This window comes from Ranitomeya variabilis, chromosome 5 (assembly GCF_051348905.1).
Source record: "Ranitomeya variabilis isolate aRanVar5 chromosome 5, aRanVar5.hap1, whole genome shotgun sequence".
NCBI classification, from domain to species: domain Eukaryota; kingdom Metazoa; phylum Chordata; class Amphibia; order Anura; family Dendrobatidae; genus Ranitomeya; species Ranitomeya variabilis.
The window spans coordinates 495646178-495659742 of NC_135236.1; the positions used below are offsets into that span (position 1 = coordinate 495646178).

The window sequence follows — 13565 nt, forward strand, 5'->3', positions numbered from 1 at the left end:
ATCTTCCCGCGCACACCGTTTACAAGCATTTTTCTTCTCAATATGTTGTCTTTGGTTGGTGCGACATTGTTTGAGGACAGGTCTGTTTGGGTCATTGTGGTTTTCTTTACATCTCAGCAGTGGTCCCGAGTGCAGCACTTTGGCCATACATCTTCCATGTCAGTGCTATCAAAGGCACATGGATGTATCCTGGTGACCAATCAGGAGCAGCCCTGCATCTTCACAGAGGGACATATTGGCGGACCAAGTCTTATTTAATGACAGTCATTGTTCAATATGAACAAAAGAAGGTCCTGAATATTTACATGTCGCCTTGTATATGGGTCATCTATATGGCACATTCATCATATCTAGAATCAGAGGAAAAACAGCGCATACATTTTGTCAAAATCTGCCATTGTCATATGCACACGGATGTCTGCTGACACAGAAATAGAACAAAAGTTTTGATTAATCACTTTCGCTCCGTATTCCAGTGGCGATTCCATAATCCTCATGATAACAAGCCCTTTCAGCTTTAGAATCTAGAAGCCACGGACCAGACTACGCCATTGTCTTCTATCTGTGTGATCATAAGAAGTATTTGCTTTCATCGTAGGATCAACACAGGCAGTTTTAACTAGAATTTTAATAAGTTTAACAACTTTCTTAAAGCTGAGCTGACACAAGTAAAAGTCAATAAAGCTGCAGAACATTGTGTCTGCTTGGGTTAGAAACTGATTGGTGATATGACAAATACAGCACCTCGGAAGCTTATCTGAGGTTGCTATTTCCAGGCAGATAAATCAGGTTTAACTCTGTTTGATTAAGTGATTTTTGCATATGTTCATTTATCAATCAGATATTAATTAAAGTGCAAATCTCTTCTTTAAATACAGGGACTTATCTGAGTATGCTGCTATCACATACATATGCAAATGCACGCTGATTGAGCCAATGCTTTGCATGAAAGGGTGTTTGATAAGAAACTAATGTCAGATAACACCAAGAACACAAGAATCAGTAAATCCTCCACAAATGAAAGCATTGCCAGTAAAAAAAAATAACAATTCAACTTACAATTAATATTGTTAAATGATAACGTCTGTAATACAGATTGAAATAATAATCGCTGCATGAGCTATTCAAGATATTGAGGAATCTAGTGCTAAGGAACCAGTACAGAAAATATCCCTTGACTTATGCAAATAGGGACTTTTCTTTATAATATGATCTACTACATTTACTCTCCCTTTATAAAAGCAACCATATATTTTATAGCTGGTGTCGGCCATGACATATAGGGTGATTGGTGTCTGGCAGCCACTTATCCATCTCTCCTTATGGTCATAAACATGCAAGTGCTACCAGTCTGAACATGTATGTTTATGTATGTTTAGTTCTAGGAGTGTTGCCTGAACGAAAGGACAGCAACTGTTATCTAACTTGCTTGGTTGGCCTTACACATTGAGACTACATTGACCAAGCCGCTAGTTTATACTTAAAGGGAATGTGTCATCTGGTTTTTGCCATTTAATCTGAGAGCAGCATAATATAGAGCATGAGACCCTGATTCTAGGGATGTGTCACTTATTAGGCTGTGTGTTATAGTTTCAATACAACAGTGGTTAATAAGTAGGAGATTACCACTGCCAGGACTACAGCTCAGGAGACCAGCAGTCAGGCTAATATGCATAACTCCACCCCCACCACTGAGTAGCAACTTGCTCAATGCACAGTGTAGACAGGAAGCTGCCAGTTAGAGGTTATGGGCAGCCTAAAGAAGAAGGCTTGGCTATGCTACATCTACATCAGAAAAAAACAGGTATTCTATGAAAACTACACCTAGGAGCCCAGATACATCCCTGGAATCAGGCTTTATTGCCCTATGTTAAGCTGTTCTGATATTATATAGCCAGACCTGCTGACACTTCCTTTTAAAGCCTATACTCTATTATTTCTGTAAATTTTAAGGAAATAACTAATGAATGCTAATAGGACATAAATTGTAAGCAGAAAACAAATATGTAAATACTTCTAAAAATATTTAGAATTGAGAGTCCTTAGTGGTTGATACCTTTTTAATGGCTAACTGAAAAGATGGTAACAAATTGCAAGCTTTCAAGACTACTCAGGTCTCTTCATCAGGCACAGACTAATACAAAATCTAAAGAATATCTGAAGAATCACATATTTATACACAACAGGACAGAGAAATAATGCCATAGATAAGACAGGTGACGTGAAGCAGAACTACCATTATGGGAGAGTGATAAACTATTGTGTCCATAAATATTGGAACAGTTCATAGATAAGGAGTGTGAATGTTTTATTGTCCTCTGATTGAGGTCTGGTTCTGTGGTGTTGTGATGCCCCCATAAGGTCTGAGGAGCAAATTCCTTAATTGATGTAAAGAGACATAAATCCACAATGCGACACATTAATTCCTGCACTGAGTGTCAAAGGTTGTCATGAGTTTATACTCCCAGACTCTTCTGTCTCTCTGAGATTTGAAATTACCCTTTAGAAAAAGTAATCTCAAGTCCATGGTGCTGTGATCTGGAATACAAAAATGTTTTGCCACAGGTAGATCCATTCTTTTTTCTCTTATTGTGTGGCAGTGAGAATTCATCCTTGTCCTCAGTTTTTGCCCTGTCTCCCCTACATACAGACCCCTAGTTGGACATTTAGTACAAATAAGTAAGTACACAACATTAGATGTGATGCAGCTGAAAGTACCTGGAATTTTGTAGTCCTGATGTGAATTGGGGATCTTTATCTTGTCCGTGGTCATTATAGGAAAGGTTCCTGCAGCTGATGGAGAGGACAGGGATCTTCTGACAATGATGCTTCTTAGATTTGGGGGCTGCCTAAAACACAGTAGTGGAGGTCTGGAAAAATGGATTGTAATCAGGCATCTTTTTGTAGTAAAGGTTGTAATTTCTGTGCAGCTCCCCTTAGCACCTCCAGATTTGGATTGTAGGTGACTACTAGAGGCACCCGGTTATTTTCTTCTTTAGCTTTGCAATGTAAAAGATGATTCCTTGATATTCTAATTGCTCTTGTAATTTGGTTTTGAATTGTTCTTGGATGGTAGCTCTGTCCTCTCCAACAGCTGCGGGAACCTTTCCTTGCAACCAGAAAAAAAGTAAAGCCTGTCCATTTATAATGACCATGGACAAGATAAAGATCCCCAATTCACATCAGGATTACAAGATCCCAGGTGCTTTTAGCTTCATCACATCTAATGTGGTGTACTTAATCATTTGTACTAAATGTCCAACTAGGGGTCTGTATGTATGGGAGACAGGGCAAAAACTGAGGACAAGGATGAATTCTCACTGCCACACAATAAGAGAAAAAAGAATGGATCTACCTGTGGCAAAACATTTTGGTATCAAAGATCACAGCACCATGGACATGAAATTACTTGTACTAAAGGGTAATTTCAAATCTCAGAGAGACAGACGAGTCTGGGAGTATAAACTTATGACAACCTTTGACACTCTCAGTGCAGGAATGAATATGTCGCACGGATTTTTGTCTTTTTACCATCAATTAAGGAATTTGCTCCTCAGACCTTGTGGGGGCATCACAACACAGAACCAGACCCCAGAGGACAATAAAACATCCACACTCCTTATCTATGAACTGTTCCAATATTTATGGACACAACTGTTTATGACTCTCCCATAATGGTAGTTCTGCTTCGCGTCACCTGTCTTAGCTATGACAATATCTCTGTGCCGTGTTGTTCCTAAATATGTGATTCTTTAGATTTTGTATTAGTCTATGCCTGATGAAGAGACCTGAATAGTCTTGAAAGCTTGCAATTTGTTACCATCTTTTCAGTTAGCCATTAAAATATCAACCACTGAGGGCTCTCAATTCTAAATATTTTTTTTATCTACCGGCTAACACGGTACAAAGATATATATCTTTCCTGTATCTAAATACTTCTACAAATTTATCTAGAAAATTTTAATTTCTTTTCATTTCCCTTTATCGTTGAATCGTTTTTGAAATTGTGCAGAATGCTGTTCTCTAACAGGCACTGTATATAACCCTCCATTTGCATGTAATTGAATATCCCCTGCACAAGCATTTAATTGTAAAGGGATATAATACATGCTCGCATATGAACATATGAATCTGGCATTATACAAAAATCTTTGGAGTATGTATACTGTAAGGAAATATGTCCAGAGGCTGTGTTCTGTCCCCTAGATTCCAATATTAATTGTAGAGTGCTTTTGTAACATTGTATTAGATACAATTAGCTAAAGTAATTCCTGATTCTGCATATCTGATAAACAAGATTGGCTTTGCAAACCATATATGCGTAAGGGAGCGACAGTTGCTGTCATATATCTCTCCCTCTCAAAACAGTGTTTGTACAAAGTGTGTGATTTTATTGTGTTTTTGTGACTGTATTAATATGTGGAACTGTATTGAGTATTCTAGGTACTAATGTGCTCGGCTAATGTAATGTGCAGTGATAAATGTATAATGTGATTTATGTATAGTATATAGGAAAAGTACAGTGTTAAGTATAGGACATAGGTATAGCATAGGACATGGGGATTAAGCTAGAAAGGGGAAAAGTTCAGTTGTGGGCATACTAGATAAAGGAAGTAGGAAATAAATTGCACAAGTTAGGATACAGTTAAATGTTCGGGATCAGCCCCAGCATGGGAGGGGGCAGGGTCGATTAATAAGGGGAGCACTTTCTGGTTTTAGTCAGGCAGATGAGAGTTGGAGATTAAATTTAATATACATAAAGTGTTAGCAAGAGATCAAGACAAGAGGGCTGGAGGACACAAGAAGTACTAACTGTTTGGCAGTATGAGAACGTTGGCACCTGTTTTCAGCCGACACTCTTGTAACATCTGGGTCCTATGTCCTGAACTAGGCACTGTCTACGATGCCTTATTCCCTTCCAACAAGTGGAAGCCGGATAGAGAAAAGCATGAGGGAGACGGGATGAGACTCATAGAAACTATGAAGCTGGATTGTGTATCCCAGTATTCCATTAAGTGAAGGGTTAGCTCAGGCGAAACAAAGAGAGAGTGTAGAAATGTACTGTGCTACGACTGCAATTGAACTCAAGAAGCTAAGTAAAGTGAACTGTTTCACTCACCAGGGCAATGGGGATACTCGTTACCGGGTCCGGTCGCTCTTAAAGGGGATGTCACAATGGCTGCGACCCGGTCATGGCCCTGGGACTTAATTAAATGGGAATGATCTTTAAGGGGTATTGTGAAAGTCTATTTTCATGACGCCACCTGTGGTTCTCGGTCAGTAGGGACCGACGCCGCTTAAAGGGGTCCTCTGGGGTGATGGTACGGTGGCTAGATGGTGACGCTTCCCACAGGTGAAGCTGGGTCCCCAGACCTCCCAAGGTGCATGGCAATGATGGTGTATGACGGTGAATGAGTAAAGGACACAGCTTTGCAGTCTTTACCTGGTTTACTGAAGTTGTAACAGGCCTCAGTCCAGGGTACCGGCAACAGGTATATAAGGAGTCCAGGCAGCCTTGAAACAAGTGAAATTCCCTTGGCAAGTCAGGTTGGGAGCCTTCCACTTTGCGCTCGCTATAAGTCCCTTGCTGCCTGAAGTGTCCTAACAAGGTCCTGGTCCTTTTTCTGTCCTGGGACAGTGCCTGTATGATAGGCAGCTTGAGTCGTTCTTTCTGGGGTCTCTGCACAGTGACTCCAGGCTCCAGAATGCTGCTGTACCACAAGCTTAATGCGGGCTGTATATGTGTAGTCCTATGCCCACCAGTTCTGCTATGGGGCTTGCAGCTCCCCACAGCCTCAGGCTCCCGGTACCAGGTCTCCACGCTCTGGCTCATAGGAGGCCCACTCACAGCCTCCCTTAGCCCTAAATCTCTCCTCTGCTCCTTCCCTGTCTCTACTCGACATCTGCTCTCTGGTCTCTCTGGACCAACTGTCTGACTCCACCTCCAGACCAGGTTGTTTATTCAGGGAAGCCGCCCTAAAACCGGGTTTTGAGCTCCCCTCCTGGCCTGGATTCAGAAGGCGTTGTGTGTGTGATTTACCTGTCAAAGAGATCCCTCTTGTTTCCAGGCATAGCACTACCCTCCCTGAGAGGAAGACAGCACTACTGTGGTACCCGAACTCCTGCCCTGGGGTGCCACAGAATCCAGCAGGTTAAAGCACTGTGTGCACAGAAGGTGGAGCACACCAAGTGAAAGTCTTGAGTCCCAATTTCAAAACACAAGTGTGTTTGTCAATAGGTCTTACATAGGTCTGGGGAGATTATTACAATGATCCACACTGGGCAACCTTCAAAACATGACGTGGAGCACAACAGAGGGCAACAGATCCAGGAGAAGGGAATGAAGCTCAAGATAACTGGGACAGGTGTGTGACAGCTTCATTATTCATATCATTTATGATGTCCTGTAGTCTACCTGGATGACATTCTAATCTCTTCCAGAGACCTGGACTCACACTGACTTTATGTCCACTCTGTTTTGAAGAGAGTGCAGTAAAATCATCTTCATTGCAAGGTAGAAAAACATCTCTTTTGGCATCACAAATTACCTTTTCTGAAGGTCTGAGTAAGGGCGCAGAGAACATTTCTGCTATTTTGATTTTGACACAACCAGTTGGTCTTTAAGCCCTCCAAGAGTCTGAAAGCTTTGCAAATTATCCTCAATTGGTAACACTCCTTACCACCCTCACTTGGAAGTGCCCTAATTCCTGAAACTGGTTGAATTCTTCTATTCAAGCTTCAAAAATTTTGCTTTTTCAGTGCTCCAGTTCTACACCACCCTGATGACAAGCGATTATATGAACTATTCCTGCAGTTTCTTCTGCAGGAAATTCTCTCAGACAGAACAAAATGATTCTGTTAAGGTACAGTTACACTAAACGACTTACCAACAATCACGACCAGCGATACGACCTGGCCGTGATCGTTGGTAAGTCGTTGTGTGGTCGCTGGGGAGCTGTCACACAGACCGCTCTCTCCAGCGACCAACGATCAGGGGAACGACTTCGGCATCGTTGAAACTGTCTTCAACGATGCCAAAGTCCCCCTGCAGCACCCAGGTAACCAGGGTAAACATCGGGTTACTAAGTGCAGGGCCGCGCTTAGTAACCTGATATTTACTCTAATTACCATTGTAAAAGTAAAAAAAAAAACACTACATACTCACATTCTGATGTCTGTCATGTCCCCCGGCGTCCACAGGGTTAAAACTGCTTTCGGCAGGAGCGCTGCTTATGCACGCGCTCTGGCCTAGAGCTTCCCTGCACTGAATGTGTCAGCGCCGGCAGTAACAGCGGTGATGTCACCGCTGTGCTCTGCTTTACGGCCGCTGCTGACACAGTCAGTGCAAGGAAGCTCTCGGCAGCAGCGCGTGCATAAGCAGCGCTCCTGCCGAAAGCAGTTTTAACCCTGTGGACGCTGGGGGACGTGACAGACATCAGAATGTGAGTATGTACTGTTTTTTTTTTTAACTTTTACAATGGTAACCAGGGTAAATATCAGGTTACTAAGTGCGGCCCTGCGCTTAGTAACCCGATATTTACCCTGGTTACAAGTGAACACATCGCTGGATCGGCGTCACACACGCCGATCCAGCGATGACAGCGGGTGATCAGCGACCAAAAAATGGTCCTGATCATTCCCCAACGACCAACGATCTCCCAGCAGGGGCCTGATCGTTGGTCGCTGTCACACATAACGAGATCGTTAGCGGGATCGTTGCTACGTCACCAAAAGCGTGACGTTGCAACGATATCGTTAACGATATCGTTATGTGTGACTCAGCCTTTACTCTTAGCTGTGGAAGAATGGTTAATCATCCTTTTATTTGAAGAAGATAAATTAAAGTGACTATCTATATGGTCCATAAAAATCTGGAGTATTTTTATTGTCCATATAGATAGTCACTAAGGATGAATGAGCACTAAAATGCTCGGATGCTCCTTGCTTGAACCGAGCAATTCCAAATACTCATATGCTCGAGTAACAAGTATAATGGGAGTCAATGGAAAAGCCGAGCTTTTTTTCAGCAGACCCCACAAAGAGGTCTGGGGGCAGTCAAAATATTCAAATGGATGGGAAAAGTGCTGAATGGAGGAGAACAGCATGGGGAAGACCCCTGGAACATCAATAACTCCCAGATCATTGCTGACAACAATGCTGTCACACTTTTACTCCACTTTAAGGAGAGACAGCATTACAAAAGCATTACAAACTGACGAGAGATTGCATTTTACAGGAAAAAGATGCTAAAAAACATTTTTTCCTGTATAATGACTTGTATATAAGGCAAAATGTAAAAATAATTTTAAAAAATATATCATTTAAGTAAACCAAAATTGATTTTTTAAATAAAAAAATTGGAAATTTCAATGTAATTTATGAAGGAAGCAAGAGCTGTCAATGTAAGGTACTCAGATGCACTCTGTATTAGGCCGGGATCACACATACGCGAGATACGACCGAGTCTCGCAGGTGAAAACCCAGCTCTGGCGCCGGCACTCCGGAGCGGAGCGTGCAGCCGCACAACAATACATGGAGCTGCACGCTCCGCTCTAGAGTGCCGGCATCAGAGCAGGGTTTTCACCTGCGAGACTCGGTCGTATCTCGCGTATGTGTGATCCCGGTCTTAGACATAATGGAGGGCCTCACACACATTCCGTTCAAATTGTCATTAATTAGTCTCCTAGACTCATAAAGGCTAGGCACTTTGAGGGTTATATACCAAGGAAATGTACTCCAGACCACAAAATAGTCTATGGGTGAACAATATAATACTGATAAGGGTATGTGCACACACTGAGTAAAATTTCTGCACCTCTTGGCAGGAAAAACACAGCTGCAAAAAAGTGTGTTTTTGCCATGTTTTTTATGCGTTTTTGCCTGCATTTTTGATTGATTTGAGTGAAGGCTATGGTGAAAAAACAGAGCAAAAACGTACAGAGAGTTGGCATGCTGCAGATTATTTTCTGCACCAAATCTGCAAGTCAAAAATACTTAACGTGTGCTTGACAATTTAAGATTCTCATTCACTTTGCTGGCATCAGGTTTTGCTTCAGGTTTTGTCACAAATCTGTGCAGAAAAAACGTGACAAATACGCACCAAATCTGCAATGTGTGCACACAGCCTAAATTTTTAAACAAGCTTTTTGAAGGTTAAATAAAAACAAAATGTACCCAAGAATATGTAATACCCTATGGATGAGCAACATGATGCCGATAAATTTGTAACAAGTTTTTTTATATAACAAATGTCGTCCAAACCACGAATAATCTATAGGTGAGAAATATAATACTATTACGTTTTTACCAAGTTTTTTTTAGGCTTTTATAGCAAGAAGCTCAAGCACAAGCACAAGAAGATGTAACACCCTATGGGTGAGCAAAATGATACCGATAAATTTTGAACACATTTTTTGTGGGTTATAAACCACAGAAATGTACTCCAGATTATGCAATAGTTAATAGATGCATTATTATACCTATACATTTTTTAACCATTTTTTTTAGGCTTTTATAGCAGCAAAATGTACCCAAGAAGATTTAATACCCTATGGGTAACAAATATGATACTCATAAATTTGGAACAAGTTTTTGGAGGCTTTTATAGCAACAAAATGTACCCAAGAAGATGTACTACCCTATGCATGAGCAATATAATACCGATACATTTTGAACAAGCTTTTTGAGGATTATATTCCAATGATATGTACTCCAGACCACACAATAGTCTATAGGTGACCATTATATTACCACTAAGTTCTTGAACAAGTTTTTTGAGGCTTTTGTAGCAACAAAATGTATCAAAGAAGATGTAATACTCCATGGGCGAGCAATATAATTCTGATACATTTTGAACAAGTTTTATAAGGATTTTAAAAGTCGCTACTGGTTACAGAGTACCAAGGATGACTGCCGCCATGAGTCTGTGGATCTCCTCCGTGTCTATTACCCTAAATGGAAAACACCCTGGACATGTGCCCATTCAGAATTTGGGCCTGTGGGTGGCTGGGACCTTTCTTTTTCATTCCAAGGCCTGGGGTAGGGATAGCTGAACGCTGTGCTGGGACAAGGATTTGGAAGTCCCTGATGATGGTAAGTCAGAATGTGCAAGGATCGGTGCAGGGGAGGAGGCATCTGCAAAAGTGTTTTGGACAAGGGATTGGGAAGCACCTAACACAGTGGAAGAGGCAGTGGTGTCACCAGATGGCACCAATCATGGACCCAGTCATTTTGCCCCTTGAATCGGGTGCTTAGATGACATGTGCCTGATCATGCTGATCTTTGCATGACACAGGTTGCAAATGGCCATTTTATTTATCTCTGAACTCTCTTTAAAAAAAGTCCCAGACTGGGGAACATCTAATTCTTCGACAAAGAAATTCAGGAGTGTCGGTGCTCTGCAGAACAGTTGGCTGCCTTCTTCTCTAGTCACCACACTGCCTCTTCAAGTCTGTTTTGGTGCTACCAATATCCCTCCCTCAGTGCTGCTTGCCTCTCTCTGTATGCCCAGTTTTTGGATCGGTGACTTCATCATTCACCACCTCGTCTTCCACCACTGCACCCTGGTCCTCCTGACTTCATGACTTAACAACAACAAGACTTAGCGACAACTATGTCTCATTATTATCTTCCTCCTTATCCCACATTTGCCATTCCACACCATCATGTTCTTGTGGCCATGGCTGCTCTAATGTTTGTGCATCACTAAGCAGCATGTCCTCCTGTCGTCTCCTCTTGGAGAATGCAGGTTGAGAGTCCCCAGTCAAGAAATGACGCTGTAATGAGCTCCTCAGAGTGACCTACTGTGGGATCACTAGTCTCCTGGGACTCAACATGGTTGGAGGAAAGAGGATCAGGGTTAGGATTAATCAATCCAGACTTTAGGCTGGTGAGAGTGGACGAATGGAAGACTGTGTAGTACTGCCAAGCCTGGTGGAAGCATTATGTTGTATCCAACCGACCACCTGTTTGAACTGATCTGGCTTCAGAAGTGGTGTACCGTGCCACCCTGCAAAGTGGGACAGGAACCTATGTGTTGGTTATGGATTAGAGTGTTTCTTGTGCTCCAGTCACACCTGCCCCAAGTCCTCGGCATCTGTGCACACCATCATCAGCACTTCCACTTCCTTGTCCCTTAACGGACACCTTACACATTTTGTAATTGCTAGGTCACTTGAAACCAAGTTTACTTTTAACAAAATAAAAAAATTGGTCACCTACAGCAATCAAAGCATTTTGTTTTTGTTTTTACTCCAACATAATGTAACATAAAGAATGATAAAGTGTGTGGATGAAAATTAAATTCAATCCAGAAAAATATTTCACTACTCTTTCTCAGTTTTAGAGTTCACAGAAATGGTCACAGACCAAGTAACACTGTCTGTCTGAGAAATGGAAGCCTTAAATTTTTTTAAAGCTTTTGTTCACTTTTTAGAGATCACAGAAATGTTCACAAACATTGTATGTCTGAGAAATGTAAGCCTACACAATTTTTAAAAGCTTTTTAGTAGTGATGAGCAAGTATACTCATTACTCGCGATTTCCCGAGCATGCTCAGGTGGTCTCTGAGTATTTTGGCGTGCTCGGAGATTTAGTTTATGTTGATGCAGCTGTATGATTTGCAGCTGCTAGACAGCTTGAATACATGTGGGGATTGCCTGTTTATTAGTGCAAGAGTTCACTACCGTCTGTGGTTTGATAAGCCATTTTTCCGAAATGTTTTATTCTCTTGCGTGAACTTTCATCTTCTCTACAAATTAAAAAACATTTTCTGTTTCCATGGTCTTTCAGCTTGTATAGTTTCTGAACATGGTGTGCAATTAGTTTCCAGATTCTAGAGGGCACTGTGCAAGAGTCTCAAGATTTTCTTGGACTTCACCCCAAAAGTAATTGGAAAACTGAGAGTTTTAATCAGTCAAATTAGCAATAACTTGGGATTTTCTCTAATTGCCATCAAGATAATTGACCGGATTTGCTTCCTTAGGCTGAATTCACCCACAACAATTCTGTTTTTGAACCTTCTGGGAAATGTTGTCATTTTGTCATAGCATATGGTTGTGAGCCTCGTTATTCCTGATGTGGTTCACACCTTTGTCTCTACTATCAAGGTACCTGATAATTCATTTTTGCCTGCTATCCTGGTATACCATTTATATGTGAAGCCAGAAAATTATGTTTAGATAAATAAAGCAATTTCTATCTTATAACATTTACTATATACTGTATGTGCAATGCTTTGTTTAATTCTTAATTTCTAGATAACATGAATTATGTAAAAAGAAAGGAACATAAATAATTTCATAATCAACATGTCTAAACATAGTTTTCTCCTGCGTATAATAAAGAAAGCCACAGATTTAAGACTTCTTATCTGTGAATACATGAAATCCTAGTATTTTGATGTGTATGAGGAAATTTACAAGTGAAAAGGAGAGAAAGCGAGTTTAAGTTTTAATTTGGAGGCCAGCTATATTGTTATCCCTCAAACTGCCAACTAACTTCTCTCTTCTTACAATGAAAAGAGTGTCATTGGCAGAGAACTGCCCACACTACAATCAAGTAATCTCTTTCATCCACAGCCCTGATCCTTTTAATAAACAAAATGCGAAAAGGCAGTCAAAATTACGTCTAGCCTGTATGAAAAGCTAGGAAATCCTGAGAGCACAATTCCCCACTTGTTATGTTCTTGGACCATGTGACTTAAAGTCATTCTGTGGGATAAAAGGCCCAAGCTGGTACCACGGTTCTGCCATGCTTTTTCCTTAGTTCCCAGTCTTAGCCCATCTGTTGTTCAGAAAACCAATGAATGGCATGTGTCAAGAGAGTCATCACTGAGCAAACTGCCCAAAGAAATCAGCTAGGGGACTTCCTTTTTTTTCTCTCACACAATTGATGTGGAGGCAGCAACCATATGGTGAATAATTAGTTTTTGACCCTACTCCAGTAAACTGTTCATCCCTCTGCCAGGCTCTATCAATATGTGTATTAATGAGTGGGCCTAAGGAATGTATTTGCATTAGCAAACATTGTGATACCTATTGTGTGGTCTTTTTGGAGAGAAATAGTTGCACACAAGACTGGCTTCACGTCATGTTTTTCTTTCTACTGAAACGCTTTTTATTTAATAAAGACTGTCTGAATTACCTGGAGTGTTTGATTGATTGTCTGTGCTGCGTGATAGTTTTCCTTGTAGTTTTCTCCCATTCTCTGGATGTTCGGCAGATTTGCTGCTAATGATTTTGGAATAGTTTTGCTCATCTGATGATGCTGCCATATGAGCAATAAATCTGGGACATGGTGAAGTATGTTTTGCATTTTCTTGTTTGTGCTGTAAAAACAAATAGAAAAAAAAATTTGCAACATTTTTTATTTGCTGATGTTCATAAAAAATAGCTAAGTGTTTTCCAGTAGCCACATACTGCAGCAAGTACTATATAATTTTCTTTGCATTTGCATTGCCCAGATTACCAAAAATCCCTATAGAGTACTAACTACCTGCATGGAGTGCTTGCCAAAACCTATAAAAACATATAAAACATTTAAAACATATAAACATACAGTGCAGA

General features: G+C 40.9%; 1 protein-coding gene across 1 annotated transcript in view; it reads right to left on the reverse strand.

Annotated features, from left to right (window-relative positions):
* LOC143773764 (uncharacterized) overlaps positions 1–13323 on the reverse strand; it is a 38339-nt gene extending 25016 nt beyond the window's left edge. The window contains exon 1 of the mRNA XM_077261111.1: positions 13144–13323. Within this exon, the coding sequence (XP_077117226.1) occupies positions 13144–13273 (130 nt within the window). The 5' untranslated portion in view covers positions 13274–13323. The remainder of the gene's footprint in view (positions 1–13143) is intronic.
* Between the last annotated feature and the right edge of the window lie 242 nt (positions 13324–13565).